The sequence below is a fragment of the Dendrobates tinctorius genome, unplaced genomic scaffold (genome assembly GCF_039654945.1).
Source record: "Dendrobates tinctorius isolate UK_male_01 unplaced genomic scaffold, ASM3965494v1 ptg000069l, whole genome shotgun sequence".
Taxonomy (NCBI): domain Eukaryota; kingdom Metazoa; phylum Chordata; class Amphibia; order Anura; family Dendrobatidae; genus Dendrobates; species Dendrobates tinctorius.
Window position 1 is genome coordinate 23,999,353 of NW_027361737.1, and position 17,890 is coordinate 24,017,242.

Genomic DNA, 17,890 nt, shown 5'->3' on the forward strand with positions numbered 1-17,890 from the left:
CACGAGCTTCTTCCGTAAATCAGTTGAGACTCGCCCATTTAAGTGTATGGGTGCATGAAAAAAATTGGGTGCCATATAGAGCCACAGTATAGAATCTGAGTTTTACGGATACATTGCAGTTCTGCAACAACGGAGACTGTAAATGGTCCTGAAAATGATTAATAGCTGCTGCTATAAAAAAACAAACAAACAAAAAAAAAACGGAATATACACGGATGACGAGTGAGAAAAAAAATCGTCCCACTTTTCTGCATGAAACGGAACAATTTTTTTATTCTGCTGGTGTGAACTTGCCCTACTGTGGTCTGAACACAACAGTACAATGTGACAATTATGCGCCATTACATGTGAGTTATAAAACATCACCTTCTCAGCCAGGATTGCTAGTCCTTCCCTCAGGGTGTAGAAATTGGTCACCGGTCCTGTGTGATGGTATCTGAAAAACGGCAGCATTCACAATTCATTCAATATACCGCAAATTTGACACATATTTATAACTCGTCTAAAAAGTTGATTTTTGGGCACGTATCATATGGCACCATAAAGAGGCAAGTGTCCAGGAAGCAGAGATATAGGCTGCTGTATGCAAGGACCTCACAATTTCTATCTCCCAACATTCCAAACATAGTACACCAAATTAGAGGATAGTTTTGGTCATGCAGGTTCTCTCTTCTGGTGTCTCCCTTTTGGGATCCTGTTGTGAAGCCAAATAAGGCTTTATAGTTACTGTACCACCTGCTGATTTAGCGTTCTAAAAAAAAAAAGGTGAATCTAGTTAACTTTTCTTAAAAAGAAACCTTCATAATATTTGGTCTCCATGAAAATAAGTAACTTTGTAACATATCTTATCAGAGAAATTTGCTTCTTTCTCCTCCAGGATTGATCAGTCAATCTCAAACGTATCAATTCAGGTTGAATATCTGTATTTAGAGAATGCAGATTTTTTTTCTATTACTGAAATAGGAGATGGCAGTTGAGGCTTTTAACAATTTAGGGAGAGGGGAGGAATAGGAAGACACAGACATTCTACTGAAAGTTCTCCTGAAACGACAGTTACAGTTCTCCATAGAACTTTAGGAGCACCAACTGTCATTTCCTATCTGAGTAGTGGAAAAATCTATATTCACTGCACTGCATTGAACTGAGGATTTTGAAAATGATTGATAAGTTCAGGAGGGAAAAAATCAGGTATCTTTAATAAGATATATTATATTCATGTGCACTATAAATTTAGTTTAAGAAGCACTCATCCTCCATCACAGTTTTTATCCTCTTAATATATTGCATTTATCATATTATACAGCACTGTGTACTTACATTTGCTAATTTTGCCTTTCCACAAAGTTATTTTTCATTGTTTCTCTTCTTTGTAGAAAGAGATTTCTTGTCCCTTCATAAATCGTTCCTCTCTTTAATTCCTGACCGAGCTGCGTTCCCCTCCCCCCGCCATAGACTTTTGCAGTGACTCATGATTTGTGCAGGGAAAATTGACCTCCTGTTTCTACATGAAGCTTAGATAGATTCAGTTAGTCAGTTTTTAATCATATGATGTCATAGACCTCATGGAAAAGAGAAGAATTAAGTTGGTAGAAAGGAAAAATGAGCAATTGTAAAAGCACAGCGAAACATAATATGATGACTGCAATATATTAAGAGGATACAAATTTTGATGGGAGGCGGAGGAGTGCTTCTTGAAGAAAAATAAAAATAAATCAACTCTTTATATTAGCAATTCCATCAAGTAATACCAACACTGCAGTAGCCCAATTAGCTGGAGATGGTTTGGCGTAGATTATTTAGGGGCTGGTGGTTTCCACTCAGGGTCAGTCGCAGAGTGAGAGCTCTTACTTACTGCCACTTGTGCCTCCTTTGATGTTAGGGCAATGGGTTGGGGGTTCTCAGTATTCCATGATTGTGAAAAGCACTTTTATCATAGTTTTAGTCCAGCTGATGTAGGGTAACTGGTGCAAGCTGGGTTGTAACTTACATCCTTGGCTTTCCATCACAGCCCCAGTAGTTGGAAAGCCAGGTCAGGTCTATGTATAGAGATGGCGGTTTTGTCTTACGGCTGAATATCTTCTTACTGTCCAAGAAAACAAGTCAACATCTCTGTTAGCAGGAAATGTCCTAGTTACATCTGAGCTTTTTATCCATATACACTTCATGTTACAGTTTACAATCCATACTTACTATTTGCAGGGCAAGAAAAGGAAACTTCTAGTTAGAGTAAGTTACTGTACATAACCATGTTGGGCATAACTAGCAAGAATATTGAAGCACAAACGCTTTCCTGTCCAACAAGGGACATTGCCGAACCTGTGAGGATGGATGGAATACTGTTTTGTACAATACATCTATATGCATGCACTTGTTTTACCACTTACCTTGCAGCGTCACTAAACGAGATGGGCGCAGTTCCCGGAGGAGCATTTAATACCTTCTGAGAACCAGAGTAAAGGATGTCAATTCCTATCAGAGACACAATAGAAAGGACAGATGTACAGTGGGCAAGCAACAATGAACGCCGTCATACGGGAGTTCTATTTTGGAAAATTACTGTCTTTATAGTGTAATAACTCTATCTATCCTGTAGGTGGCACTATAAGAGCACCATCTCCACCAAGTACAAACATAATTTAAAGAGGACCTGTCACTAGGACAACAATGTCCATTTTTTTTCACTTATGTTATTCCTGCTGCTTCCCTGAGTAATTTTTTTTTTGCATTCCGCCATATGGTTTCGGAGATGTGGGCATTTTCATTTAGTGATATTTTTTTTCCAAAAGGGTGGGGTTCACCTGATTCTCTGGGGCACATTTTTAGTCTGCACTACATTATTACCCTGTGAGCAATGCCCTCTCGGTAAGGCCTTATTTATACGACCATATTTTCGGTCCGAGTACTGTACATGGAAAAAACGGACCGCACTCAGGCCAATGGTATTCAATGGGGCAGTGCAGGTGAGTGATTTTTTTTCACTGAGTGAATATGTGGGTGTAGAAAAAATAAGAACCTGCAGCGGTTTCTTCCATATATCAGATGAGACTCGTCCATTCAAGTCCATGAGTGCGTAAAAAAAAATTGGATGTCATAAGGAACCACAGTATAATACCTGTTTTTTACGGATACATTGCAATTCCGAAACATAGGAAACTATAAATGGTCCTGTGTATTATTATATTATGCTGCTGTAAGAAAGCATATTGCACATAGATAACAAGGGAGAAAACGTTTTTCCCCACTTTTCTGGATGAAACTCTGAACGATATTTATATGTTCAGGTCAACCTACCCTAAAGGTCATAAAAATGTATGTATAGAAAGGGATTTGGGAAGGAAATTAATTTGGATTTTGGAAAACCCCTTTAAAGTCTTGAGATTTCAGTGTTTTTATGATTAGACCAGAATTGGATTTGAACCGGGGGCTATTGACATGGTTGAATTCCTTAGCATGCGTCATCTTATAAAGGGACATAATTGTTCTGTGTTATGATTTAGTACTTTGAAATATCAGATATTGTGTGACGGTGTGTTTAAGATTAATATTGCACTGATCTCACCTATGTAATCTAAAGAAATCTAGCCATATATGTCCTTATAGAAGGGCACAGGAGTGATACAGTGCTGGAAAAGAATGATTGACAGGAAGACATACGTGATAAATTGCTTACCCTGCTGGTCCATGTAGATAGGCGCACCTCCTAGAGATGCCACTGAGTCTACCAGGAGGAGGCAGTTATACCTGAATACAGGACAGATATCAAATATCAACATTCAAAGCTAATTTACAGCAGGTTGGATCTCCAGTTTTCCAAATCCTCAGATTAGTCATTTGGATAAAAGGCGTGTCCTAGAATTTATGAAAGTAGTCTAACATTAGGCATATAAAAGTAACATTAAAGGGAATCTGTCAGTAGGATTAACCCTGGTAAGCCGTCTATATGGGCATGAAGGTCATAGGAAGCTGAATGAAATGACACCTTTATATCTGTGATCCGATGGCTTATTCCATAGAAATCCACGTTTTCCTTAATATGTTAATGAGCTGTTAAGATCTATGGGCCGGACACTGATCTCCCTGAGAATCTGCCTCCAGAGCTTATTCTAAATGAAAAAGAGGCATTACCAGTGTGAGACATGTAATGACTAAACAGTCTGCTCTCCTGATCTGCATGTCTCACACTGGAAATGTCCCCTTTTATTCAACTCCTAAAGCCATATGATAGATATATCTATCACGGAACATATTGGCGACTTTGGAGCTGACTCAGAAACAAAGCCCGCTCCATAGAGAGCAGATGCCAGTTACATTATAGTTTCAATGGTTTTATTGAAAAGGAAGCATCATTAACCATGAAATACATTCACATTAGAGTACAAGGATTCCCTCGCAGGGGGGAAGTACATAGGAAAAGACACAATATGTCATACGTTATCCTTGACTTCATTATCTTAATTTTTAATTATTTGTAGAAAAACAAATATAACATGACTAATCTAGTCTTAACAGAATGGGGAGGGAAAGAGGGGAGTGTATGATGAGTGTTGATAATAAAGATGAATAGACGTGGGGTACTAGAGAGTTTGTTTTAGAGACCATAACTGTAAGAGTCAATTACCATGTCAGCCCGCTATGTGGATAAGGATATCATCCTGGAGAGGTCGCCACCCCCATGGGCCTGAATCCAGGGGTCCCAGATATTTCGAAAAATGTCGAGAGAATCAGATCTGATGGCTTCTATTTTCTCGTATAACATTATCAAATTAACCCTTCTCTTCACCTGCGTTATTGATAGCGTACTAGTCTTCCATCTGCTAGCTATGTGGTTTCTCGTTGCCATTGCAATAAAGTCAATAAGACGGCAAGTCCCATTATTAGCATTGATTGGTCTGTCTCCCAGCAGTAGTACTGACGGCGACAGAGGCAATTTCTTACTCAGTAAATTGTCAATTAGTGTTACCACATTTTTCCAGAGAGACTTTACTATTGGGCATGTCCACCATATGTGGAGGGTATCCCCACTATCCGTGCACCCTCTAAAACAATTACCAGGGACTGAGTGGTAGATATTGTGCAGGAGCCAGTTATATTATAAAGCTGACATCTGCCTCTAACATCAGGGGTTGGCCTTCCCGTCGATGCTGTGGTATTGTTGTGTATAGCAGAAGCAGTTAGACAATTGCAGGTTCAGGTTTCCAAAGGGAACTAAAAAATAGAGTAAAAAGTAAGGAAAAAGGTTTTATAAAAAGTTCCAAAAAAATATATAAAAGTTCAAATCACCGCCTTTTTTTCCAGTTACCAATAAGCAAGTGTAAAAAAAATAAATAAATTATGTATAGTATCAAGGTGTTCAGAAATGTCCGCTCTGTGAAAATGTAAAATGAATTAACCCAATCTGTAAAAACTGTAAAGAGAGAAAAAAATTTAAATGCCCAAATTGCAGGTTTTCGGTTGCCGCAACTCCAGAAAGAATGCAATAGGAAGTGATCAAAGCGTTGTCTATACTCCAAAATAGTATACATGAAAACATCAGGTTACCTCGCAAACAATGAGCTCTTAACCAAAAAGTAAACATTATGGATTTTGGAAAATGATGACTCAAGATCATTTTTGTTAATGAATTTCAGAATTTTTTTTCACTACTTGTAGTGAAACATCAAATGTAAGTTTGACATCGTCGGAATAGTACTGATCCGGACAATCATATTTACAGGTAATTTTTACAGGAGAATAAATGTCAAGAAAACAATTGTGGAATTGCATTTTTTTCTGCTATTTCATTTCACTTGGATTTTTGTTTCTCATTTTCCAGTAAGCTGTATGAGAAAATGGATGAAGTTATTGAAAAATACAACTAAGGCCTGTTTCACACTTGCTTTTTTTTGCAGCGTGTTTTTCCCGCAAAAAAACGCATTGAAAAACGCATACAAAAGCATACAACTGCTGCGTTTTTTTCAAGCATTTTTATGAGCATGCATGAAAAAAACGCAGCGTTTTTAAGCGTTTGTATGCGTTTTTACCGCGTTTGCGTTTTTTTCCAACATTAGGTGGCCACTCACACTAACCCAAACCATGACTTTACTAACCCTAACCCTGACCCTAACCCTAACCCTGACCCTAACCCTTAACCAAACCATACTTAACCCTAACCCTGACCCTAACCCTAACCCTGACCCTAACCCTTAACCAAACCATACTTAACCCTAACCCTGACCCTAACCCTGACCCTAACCCTAACCCTGACCCTAACCCTTAACCAAACCATACTTAACCTTAACCCTAACCCTGACCCTAACCCTAACCCTGACCCTAACCCTTAACCAAACCATACTTAACCCTAACCCTAACCCTGACCCTAACCCTAACACTGACCCTAACCCTTAACCAAACCATACTTAACCCTAACCCTAACCCTGACCCTAACCCTTAACCAAACCATACTTAACCCTAACCCTAACCCTGACCCTAACCCTAACCCTAAACCCCCTTAACTAACCCTAACTTTACCCAAACCCCTAAATTCCATTGTCTAAACTAATGGTAAAAAAAAAACGCATGTGCAAAAAAACGCATACATAAGCATGCCAATGCGCACATATGCTCACCATAGACTTATAATGGGTGTCTTGCTGTAAAAAAACGCATTGCGTGTTGCATTTTGTGCGCCCGAGCGCATACCGCAAAAAAACGCATGCGCGGTAAAACGCGTACAAACGCATGTGTATGCGCACATAAGCGCATCCCATGCAAAGTATAGGAAAAAAAACCGCATGCGCTATTTAGGGCTAAATTACCGCGAAAAAAAACGCAAATGTGAAACCAGCCTTATCCCTCAAAAAACAAGCCCCCACATGGCTTTGCCAGCAGGAAAATAAAGTTATGGATCATGGAAGCAGAGGGAAAATCAAAGAGTAAAAATGAAAACTTGCTTGGTTCTTAAGGCGTTCAAATACGCTCTGGATGCAGATTCCAAGGGAGATCTTTGACCGGCCCAGAGATCTTAATCTTAGTAGCTCATTTACATATTAATAAAAAAACGTGGATTTCTCGGTAACTATTCATCAGATCGCAGATATCAAGGTATCGTTTTTTCGCTATGCTCTGAATTCCCATATAGATGGCTTAGGAGGGGTGATCTTACTGACAAAATTCAGCTTTCAAAATCCCGGCCTTTCCCATTTTGTTGCTCTTGTTATTTTTGCTGCAGAGGTGATGTCAAATTTATTGCTGAAGCGACGGGTGCAAATCATTACTGTGGACCACCAGAGCGACGGCACTGGAGCAATGTAGGTATTAAAATGTGAGTTATGGTTATCACAGTGCCAATGTTAGACAACTTTCATGAAATTCCAGTTAAATGATAAAAGCCTGTCTAGTTTTGTTTTTTTTTGGGCTTGATTTTTTTTCCAAATACACGTACCGGTGACAAAGGTCTCCTATGCCATTTAATGGCTGTACTACTCCACTGGATGACTCTCCATGAGTGATGAAGAAGAGAGAAGGCTTGTGTTCAGCTAGACCCTGGATTAATAGGAGGAAACACATGACCTTGGGTAATGAGTATTTGTCACCATGATCTTTGCATCAAATCAAAACTATTGATCTAGTACTCTCTCTTGTTGAGTGCTCATGTGTAGCTAAAACATGGATTCAGCAAGTTGTCAATAGAAACTGTAGCCAAAGATTGATAATTCTATTTGAGATACATTAAAAGGGTCATCCCTTTCCATATGTCGTATTTAGTAACCATGGGGTGATTTAAAGGGGTTGGGCAGATCTGTGTTAACAAATGAGTCCTACTTTCTAAGAGTTATAAAACAGATTGGAGAACAGGTATAAACGAGCTCCTCAAGGATGCAACATTTCCACTAATTACAGTTGAAACCAGAAGTTTACATACATATAATAAGACACATCTGCATGATTTTCTCAATTTCTGACATGAAATCAGAATAAACCTTTCCCGTTTTAGGTCAATTAGGATTACCATAATTATTAATATTTGCCAAATGCCAGAATAACGAGAGAGAGAATGTTTTTAGGCATTTTTATTACTTATTGCAAAGTCAAAAGTTTACATAAATTTCATTAGTATTTGGTACCATTGCCCTTAAACTGAATGACTTGGGTAAAATGTTTGTGATATCCTTCCACAAGCTTCTCACAATAGTTGGTCAGAATTTGGGCGCATTCCTCCTGACAAAACTGGTGTAACTGATAGAGATTTGCAGGTCGCCTTGCTTGCTTCGGCCTTTTCAGCTTTGCCCAAAAATTTTCAATAGGATTGAGATCAGGGCATTGTGATGGCCGCTCAAAAACATTGACTTTGTTATTCTTAAGCCACTTTGTTACCATTTTGGAAGTATGCTTCAGGTCATTGTCCATTTGGAAGACCCATTTCCGCCCAAGCTTTAACTTCCTGGCCGATAATGTAAGGGGGTGAAACACAGGAAGAGCCGGGGGGCGGGGTTGCCTCCTCTGCCCCATGCCCAGAACCATTGAGCAGCACAGTAGGTTCCCAGGGGACAGACAAAAGGGCTGGGACAGGAAGGAAGCCGAGCAGAGAGGGGGAAAAGCATGCACGCAGCACGCAGAGCAGTCTGGGCAGTGATCAGGTGAAGACGCAGTTGTGCATCGGGGAGGACAGAGAACTCTCGTTCTCAGGACAAATACCGGGGGACTGCACAGAGAGACTGCACCTCATGACTATGTGGAGCCGGAGTCAGCAGTAACAGTAAAGTTGCTTTCTGACTCCCGTGCAGAGACTGTGTCCCGTGCTGAGACTGTGGCCCATGCTGAGACTGTGACCCGTACAGAGACAGTGACCCCCGCGCGAAGTTCTGGTACCCACGGTGTCAGTGCAAAGCCCCTGATTCTGGCGGAGGGACGTAATTGTATACAGAACTTTGCTTCTGCAGGAGAGACTGTAGTGTTGGAACAAAGGACTCAGGGCAGAGGGGACCCCGTTTGCCTCACATCCCCTCTGACTCTCACAGTAACCCCTGAAACGCTGGCTGGGGATTGTTAAAGACCACAGAGTTCACAGAGACTATAGACGACAAGTGCCGCTGTTGTTTGGTGCCTACGTGGGAGAAGGTTGACCCTACAAGCAAGTACCCTTCAGACTGTTAAGTTAATTCCATGAAATATCGTTTAATACTGTTTATGCTGTTTGCCTGTTTAAGATCTTGTTTTCACATTTCCAATACTGGCACTGTTATATTACCAGTGTTAATCCTTGTAAATAAACCCCCTTTAACTGTTGGTCCGTTTGTTCCGTGGTGACATTTCCAACTCCTGCACGTTGTTACAATGTCTTGAGATGTTGCTTCAGTATTGTCACACAGTCTTCTTTTCTCATGATGCCATCTATTTTGTGAAGTACACCAGTCCCTCCTGCAGCAAAACAACCCCATAACATGATGCTGCCACCATCGTGTTTCACAGTTGGGATGTTGTTCTTAGGCTTCCAAGCTTCTCCCTTTTTCCTCCAAATGTAACGATGGTTGTTATGCCCAAAAAGTTAAATTTTAGTTTCATCAGACCACAGGACATGTCTCTACAAATTAAGGTTTTTGTTCCTGTGTGCAATTGCAAACATTAATCTGCCTTTTTAATGTTTCTTTTGGAGTAATGGCTTCTTAATTATTGCCCTCTACTCCTCTTTGGTCAGACCTCATCTGGAATACTGTGTCCAGTTTTGGGTGCCACATTTTAAAAAAGACATCAACAAACTGGAGCAAGTTCAGAAAAGAGCGACCAGAATGGTGACCGGTCTGCAAACCCTGTCTTATGAGGAAAGGTTGCAGGATTTGGGAATGTTTAGCTTGCAGAAGAGAAGACTGAGAGGAGACTTAATAGCTGTCTACAAATATCTCAAGGGCTGTCACATTGTAGAAGGATCAACTTTATTCTCATTTGCGCAAGGAAAGACTAGAAGCAATGGGATGAAACTGAATGGGTGGAGACACAGATTAGATAATAGAAAAAAGCTTTTTGACAGAGTGATCAATGAGTGGAACAGGCTGTCACGAGAGGTTGTGAGTTCTCCTTCAATAGAAGACTTCAAACAGAGGCTGGACAGACATCTGTTTGGGATGATTTAGCGAATCCTGCTTTGACCAGGGGGTTGGACAAGATGGCCCAGGAGGTCCCTTCCAACTCTACGATTCTATGATTCCTAGCAGAGTGGCCTTTCAGCCCATGTTGGTGCAGTACTCGTTTCACTGTGGATATTTATACAATCTTACCAGCTTCTGCCATCATCTTCACAAGGTCACTTTTGTCCTTGGGTTGATATGCACATTTCGGACAAAAGCACGTTCATCTCTGGGACAGAGAACTCGTCTCCTTCCTGAGCAGTATGATGGCTGGACATTCCCATCTTGTTTGTACTTGCTAGTACAGATGAACGAGGCACCTTCAAGTATCTTGAAATTGTACCCAAGGATGAGCCAGACTTTTGCAAGTCCACAGTTCTCTTCCTGATATCTTGGCTGATTTATTGAGACTTTCCGATGATGCTACACAAAGAAGCAATGTGTTTCAGGTGTGCATTAAAAGACATCCACAGGTGTTTCTCCAATTAACTCAGATGTTGCCAAAAAAGAGAAGCTTCGAAACACATGATATCGTCATATGGCAGTCCAGAATTGTTTAAAGGCATAATGTTCTTAGTGTATGTAAGCTTTTGACTTTGCAATAAGTAATAAAAATGCCTTAAAACATTCTCTCACAATTCTGGCATTTGGCAAATATTAATAATTGTGGTAATCCTAATTAACCTAAAACTGGAAAGGTTTATTCCGATTTCATGTCAGATATTGAGAAAAACGTGCAGATGTGTTTTTTATATAGTGTATGGAAACTTCTGGTTTCAACTGTATACGGAGAGCACACTGAAGTAAATAAGAATTGTGTAGTGATTAATTGGCCCTCATTCATTAATGCTGGCCTTGTACACACTGATCTTAATGAAGGCACATGGTGGCGCAAGAAGTGCCTGGTTCATTAAGAAACGCATGCCACTTAATGAATCATGTGCATCTTACAAGTGGTGTTCACCTCTGTGATCCTCACTAGAAATCTTACTCCAGCCTGTCCCGGTCATACTGAGAGGTGCTAAAAAAAATTGTGGTTTACTCCAGTTTTCTGGCATAAATTCTGTGATGTATCGGGGCCATTATTGGAGTGCAGATGTATAAAAACTGAGCACTTGCTGCTCTGTACCCCCCACAGATTACTGCTGATTTCTGAGGATCCTAAGAGCAGGACACCCTTTAATCTGCATATTAGCAACAACAGAAAAAAGATTATCTTCAGGCTCAGCACAAAATCCCTTAATAATTACCCAAAAGATGACCCTAGGTCCCAGACCCTACAATTAAGTGTCAGATGCTGCTGCCCTTTGGTGCGCTTTGCAAAAAAAAAGCATTAAACCCAACCCAAAAGCCCAACATGTCCAATTTCAGACCATTTCTAATGGAGCGTCTCTCTGTTCTCAGGGAGGGGGATAGAGTTGATGCAAATCGGCTTACAAGACCCGATACATTGGCCACTTCAGTAATTTGTGATTGCTGAACAGGGTCCTGGAGAACCACTTTTACCTGATAGCATGTAAAGCTTTTCTTTTGATTAGCCAGCCTGGTGCGATATTATCTGTACATGATGCAGCAATGATGATGTCGTGCCAGGCCGGCTAATCAACAGAGAAGCCTGGGATGCCATCAGGTAACAGGTTCTCGGGGTCTCATCCAGAGGCCACAGATTACTCACATGGCTGATGGCCTGGATCGTGCAAATTGATAGGTGACCTCCCTCTATGATATCCATAGGTCCTTATAGTAGGCTTTAAAGTTGAGTAAAAAGATTTGCAAGACCCTTGTGCGGTGGCCAAGTTGCTAGATTTTTACTGCCAGATGAAAGCAAACTTCCTACTATCCGCCGGCATCCCAGTGCCTTTGTTGATAATTAGACCCAGGGCATCATCATGCTGACAGGTATGAAGTTCGCAGGGCTCTGAGAAAGCAGCCACAGACTACCTATGTGGCCACTGGACTGAGGTCCTGCAAATCCTTTTTGCTTAGCTCTAGTGGGTTTACTTCAAGAGGCAACTCCTATAAAGAGATGGAAGACCAGGGCGATGGGTAGGAGAGCAAAACAAGATATTTTGTATAACACTGACCTAACCCAATATGAGAGAGACATACAACAATATATTGTGTCATAGTCCCCTTATCTGTGGAAATGTGGAACACTACACTTTTAGGTAAGTTCCTCTGCAGAAGTTGCTATTTGAGGGACCTATGAAGATAATCAGATTTCTGCTGTCTGGCGTTTTGCTCATTGTAAAATATTGTGCTGGATTTACATTACCTTTTCTATTTCTTTTAAGGTGAACCCCTCACCAGGTGGCTTTGTCAAGAGACGAACATCAGCTCCTGATTTACACAAAAAAAAAATGAGTGTACTTGTGACTTTCAATTTCTGTTTCCATAATTACATTTTACATAAAGTTCTCACAAGCCAATGGGAAATGCCGCCAAGGTACAGATTTTCTAACTGGTGCACTTGTATATTACAGTGGTATAATTTTATGAAAATCTGCCAAAAATCAGTTCACCGATAGTGTGTTGAGGTTTCTAGGTTGCTCGGACATCTACCGGCATCCACAGACTTTTCAATCCCAGACATAGAAAAAGCCCGGCAGTGCAGAGATAATCCCATCATTAACTTTTAGTCTATCATGATTAAAATAAGGTGTTATGGGGTAAACTCTGCATCGCATTGTTCTGTGTTTGAAAAAGATATTATTTTGGTTCAGAATGAAGCTACGAAAGTGTTAAATTTTATCGTGAATATTTGGCAGAATGCAGGGACAACAGCAAGGGCAGAGTCCACATGAACAGTGCTGAGAACAGAGCAGATGCAAGTGTTAGACAACAGGAAGATGGCAATAATTAACCCGGGCACAGAATTACAGGTTCGGGTCACTTTGGATATATACCTGATATAAGTTATAACATGGCCAATACGAGCTCGTGATCATACATTGGTAGCAATATTTTATTGCAGCAAGCCTCTTGTGAGGACAGAGGCATGTATGGAGCGTAGTCCAAACCTTCCTGGTTTTTATGTGATCATGGTGATACGCACTTCAGCGTCTATGATCTATAGGATTTGACCATCTCACAGCACCGAGTTGACTTGTCCATCCTTCTTACCTATCCTCTGAGCAATGTCAGCAGCTCTTTCCCCCCAAATGCCCTTTGAAGCCACAAGGACTACATCGCCTTTTTCCACCACATTAAAAATGGCGGTCTCCATAGCACAGTGTCCGGAACCGCTCACTGCCAGGGTCAATGCGTTCCGTGTCTGGAAGGCATACTGTATCCCAAGTTTTATGTCATCCATTATCTGCAGGGGAGAAAGATGCATAAATGACCATATGGTGCATAATCCCAGTCACATACATCCGACATATTTGTTTTACCCTTTTAAAATAGCATTAACCCTTTAATGAACGGGTTCTTTTGATTAATAGCCAAGTTAATATTAGAAAAAAAAGGTTTTTTTTCCATTTTTTTCATTCTTGCATTCAAAGAGCCATTTCATTCTTCTCTTGATAAATCTGTACGATGGCTTGTTTTTTTATTGAATGAGTTCTATTTTTTTATTTTCACCATTTTGGGGCAGATATATTTTATTGATTAGTTTTTATACATTTTTGGGGAGACAGAATGTAAAAGAAAACTGACCATTCTAGTGTTGTTCTTTGAGGTTTTTTGTGTTAATGCACCCAAGGGCCAGAACTTTTTTTAATTTTTTTCTCCAATGTAGATACATGCATTCTTTTTTTTATTATCTCAGGTATTAGATTTTATTGACGTCATTTTTGGGTACTTACAATGTATTGACAGATTTGGGTATTTTTTGACAGAGGGAGGTGTTTGGAGGGAAAAAAATTGCCACTTTTTTTTTTTTACTTTCAACAGAACTGTTTGGTATAACTGATAATTAAGCTTTAATCTATGAGCTGTGACAATTGCGGTGGTGCCAAAATATGTTGCTTCATTCATACTCTGTAGGACTGCTAGAATAATCTGAGCGCTACAGCCCCATACAGAATGACTGGAGCATCAGTTGGGCATGTAGACTGCCCTTCCAGTATAAAAGGGATAACAGTGCCAAGTTCTGCCGATCGGTGCTGGTGAGACCAGTTGGACCCCCACTGATCTATTAGGTATCACCTATCCTGTGGATAGGTATGAACATATTTCCACTGGACAAAACCTATGAAAATACTATTTAGCAGTTATACGTCTGTTTTACTAAATGCTTGTAGGACCTTTTATCACAGTTCTATGTTATGCTATTCCTGTTATTAGAGATCACTACTTCTATTGTTGTATAGGACTCTTTAATAATTGAGTTTGTCTTTGGGCCTACATGTATGTCCTTGACTTATTCTGCCATCTTGATACTTAAAAGATGACATAGCATCTGTTTCCCCCATTAACTATCAATTCTAGATCATCTTTTCTCATAACTCTGTGTTGTGCCATTCCTTTATTATTCCACCTTTAAGGTCCTGAAAAAAAATGAGCGTTGGTTGTTACCCTTCCCAATTTTGAAGGGGCAGGTTCCTAAACATTTTGACATTAGCAACATTGATTAGACAGTGTCAGACTCTGCACACACTCCTATCTGGTAACACCCAATTATTAAGTTATCCATGCAAAAAAAACACCACAAAATTTCTGTTCATGGGAAGTATGGTATTTCCTAAAAAGCGATATGTCTGGGGTGATAATCCTCTTTAATCAAATAGGCTTTTCTGATATCCTATTTTCAGCCATTTGCTGTTTTCGCTTTTACAGCAATCACTGCAGACGTCCTAACGGTGCCATTCTCTGGACAGGGGTGCTGGGAGCTACAGTTGTGGCTAAAAGTATTGACACCACAGCAATTCTGTCAGATAATACTCAGTTTCTTCCTGAAAATGATTGCAAACACAAATTCTTTGGTATTATTATCTTCATTTAATTTGTCTTAAATGAAAAAACACAAAAAGAATTGTCCTAAAGCCAAATTGGATATAATTCCACACCAAACATAAAAAAGAGGGTGGACAAAAGTATTGGCACTGTTCGAAAAATCATGTGATGCTTCTCTAATTTGTGTAATTAACAGCGCCTGTAACTTACCTGTGGCACCTAACAGGTGTTGGCATTAACTAAATCACACTTGCAGCTAGTTGACATGGATTAAAGTTGACTCAACCTCTGTCCTGTATCCTTGTGTGTACCACATTGAGCATGGAGAAAAGCAAGAAGACCAAAGAACTGTCTGAGGACTTGAGGAACCATGAGCAATCTCAAGGCTACAAGTCCATCTCCAAAGACCTGAATGTTCCTGTGTCTACCGTGCGCAGTGTCATCAAGAAGTTTAAAGCCCATGGCACTGTGGCTAACCTCCCTAGATGTGGACGGAAAAGAAAAATTGACAAGAGATTTCAACGCAAGATTGTGCGGATGTTGGATAAAGAACCTCGACTAACATCCAAACAAGTTCAAGCTGCCCTGCAGTCCGAGGGTACAACAGTGTCAACCCATACTATCCGTCGGCGTCTGACTAAAAAGGGACTGTATGGTAGGAGACCCAGGAAGACCTCTCTTTTTACCCTGAGACTTAAAAAAGCCAGGCTGGAGTTTGCCAAAACTTACCTGAAAAAGCCTAAAACGTTTTGCAAGAATGTTCTCTGGTCAGATGAGACAAAAGTAGAGCTTTTTGGGCAAAGGCATCAACATAGAGTTTACAGGAGAAAAAAAGAGGCATTCAAAGAAAAGAACATGGTCCCTACAGTCAAACATGGTGGAGGTTCCCTGATGTTTTGGGGTTGCTTTGCTGCCTCTGGCACTGGACTGCTTGACAGTGTGCATTGCATTATGAAGTCTGAAGACTACCAACAAATTTTGCAGCATAATGTAGGGCCCAGTGTGAGAAAGCTGGGTCTCCCTCAGAGTTCAAGGGTCTTCCAGCAGGACAATGACCCAAAACACACTTCAAAAAGCACTAGAAAATGGTTTGAGAGAAAGCACTGGAGACTTCTAAGGTGGCCAGCAATGAGTCCAGACCTGAATCCCATAGAACACCTGTGGAGAGATCTAAAAATGGCAGTTTGGAGAACGCACCCTTCTAATATCAGGGACCTGGAGAAGTTTGCCAAAGAAGAATGGTCTAAAATTCCAGCAGAGCATTGTAAGAAACTCATTGATGGTTACCGGAAGCGGTTGGTCGCAGTTATTTTGGCTAAAGGTTGTGCAACCAAGTATTAGACTGAGGGTTCCAATACTTTTGTCTGGCCCATTTTTGGAGTTTTGTGTGAAATGATCAATGTTTTGCTTTTTGCTGCATTCTCTTTTGTGTTTTTTCTTTTAAGACAAATTAAATGAAGATAATAATACCAAAGAATTTGTGTTTGCAATCATTTTCAGGAAGAAACTGAGTATTATCTGACAGAATTGCAGGGGTGTCAATACTTTTGGCCACAACTGTATGAACCTCTGCCAGTTAACATTTACCAGCATTACTGTTGTCTAGGTTTGTGCAAAACTAAAGGGCCTGCATTCCAGAAATGGAAAAATGTGTTTGTGCCCTGTGTAAATGTGCCCTCAGAAGAGACTTACAAACGTATTGTTCTGATTTGTCTTTCTTGATGACCAAGAAGTTTTTTATAGTCATGAAATAATATTGTTATAGTTGAAAGGTAAGATACCAGACTATATATAGTCCTTCGAAAAAGGGGTCATGCACATTGAGTAGATTGAAAAGATGTCGGTGAACCATTGTTTAGTTGGCCACTATTCTTCCTGACTCCCGTGTGCCCACATACTTCGGCTGAGCATGCATGTGTTCTGAGCGAGGAGAAGGATGTACGGTAATCCACTGCCAGATTTCTTTGGCGGCATTTTATCGTTCTTGTTCAACATGCCAAACCTTTTTTTTTTTCTTGACATTTGTTGATTGCAGAACGACCAGACATTTAGAAAAAAGATGGTTGGCTGGTCTTACCGAAATCGGTGGCTTCAACATAGCTACCCTTAAGGGGGTTTTATGCATAGCGATATCGCTATAACGTCACCGATTTTGTGACGTTATAGCGATATCGCTAGCGATATCGCTATGTGTGATACTTACCTCCGACCGGCTCCCCCGCTGTCTGTCGCTCATCGCGCGAGATCGGGCAGCTCCATTTCTCGTCGTCTCCTTCCTGCTGGGCTTCCTGCTGTGTGAGACGAGCGACACGTGGAGGCGGGCGGGAGGATGCCAGGATCGCTGTGTGTGAAAGGTGAGTATCGTGCGCTGCGTCGCTGCTGCATCGCTGTGAGATCTTTCTGTATGAAAGCTCACTAGCAATCATTTAGCGATGCACCAGCGATCCTGACCGGGTCGGATCGCTGGTCGGATCGCTGGTGCATCGCTAAATGTAAAAGGGCCTTTAGTCTTGCCTAGTATTAGGCTGGTTTTACACTTGCTGTATTTTTGCTGGCCCGCAAAAATTAGTAGGAGGGCCTTGCTCCGTATGGCCGTGAGAACCATATTTGCGGCTATGAAACAATATATTTTTCACGGCTTATGGACACGGCCACAATGCATTTCAATGGTACTGCAAAAACAATGTTTGCTTGTTTTTGCGGTACACCGTATTTGTGGAACGCCGTTTTTTTCCCTGCTATTTGTTATAACAGGGAAAAAGGCGATCCGTGAAGGTTTTTTGCGGCAAGTTTTTGTGGGATACCGCAAAAATCACGGCCATAGGGCCCGCAAAAAATGACCGCAAAAACGGGCCACAAAAAAACACGGCAAGTGTAAAACCAGCCTTAAGTAC

At 40.7% G+C, this 17,890-nt stretch overlaps 1 protein-coding gene across 1 annotated transcript in view; it reads right to left on the minus strand.

Moving 5' to 3' along the window:
• Positions 1–17,890, minus strand: part of AGXT (alanine--glyoxylate aminotransferase) — a 45,659-nt gene that overhangs the window by 16,105 nt on the left and 11,664 nt on the right. Inside the window, exons 2-8 of the mRNA XM_073581218.1 lie at positions 13,224–13,416; positions 12,376–12,440; positions 7,421–7,521; positions 3,671–3,741; positions 2,385–2,469; positions 1,988–2,083; positions 367–436 (exon numbers count right to left, since the gene is read on the minus strand). Coding sequence (XP_073437319.1) covers positions 367–436; positions 1,988–2,083; positions 2,385–2,469; positions 3,671–3,741; positions 7,421–7,521; positions 12,376–12,440; positions 13,224–13,416 — 681 coding nt within the window. The remainder of the gene's footprint in view (positions 1–366; positions 437–1,987; positions 2,084–2,384; positions 2,470–3,670; positions 3,742–7,420; positions 7,522–12,375; positions 12,441–13,223; positions 13,417–17,890) is intronic.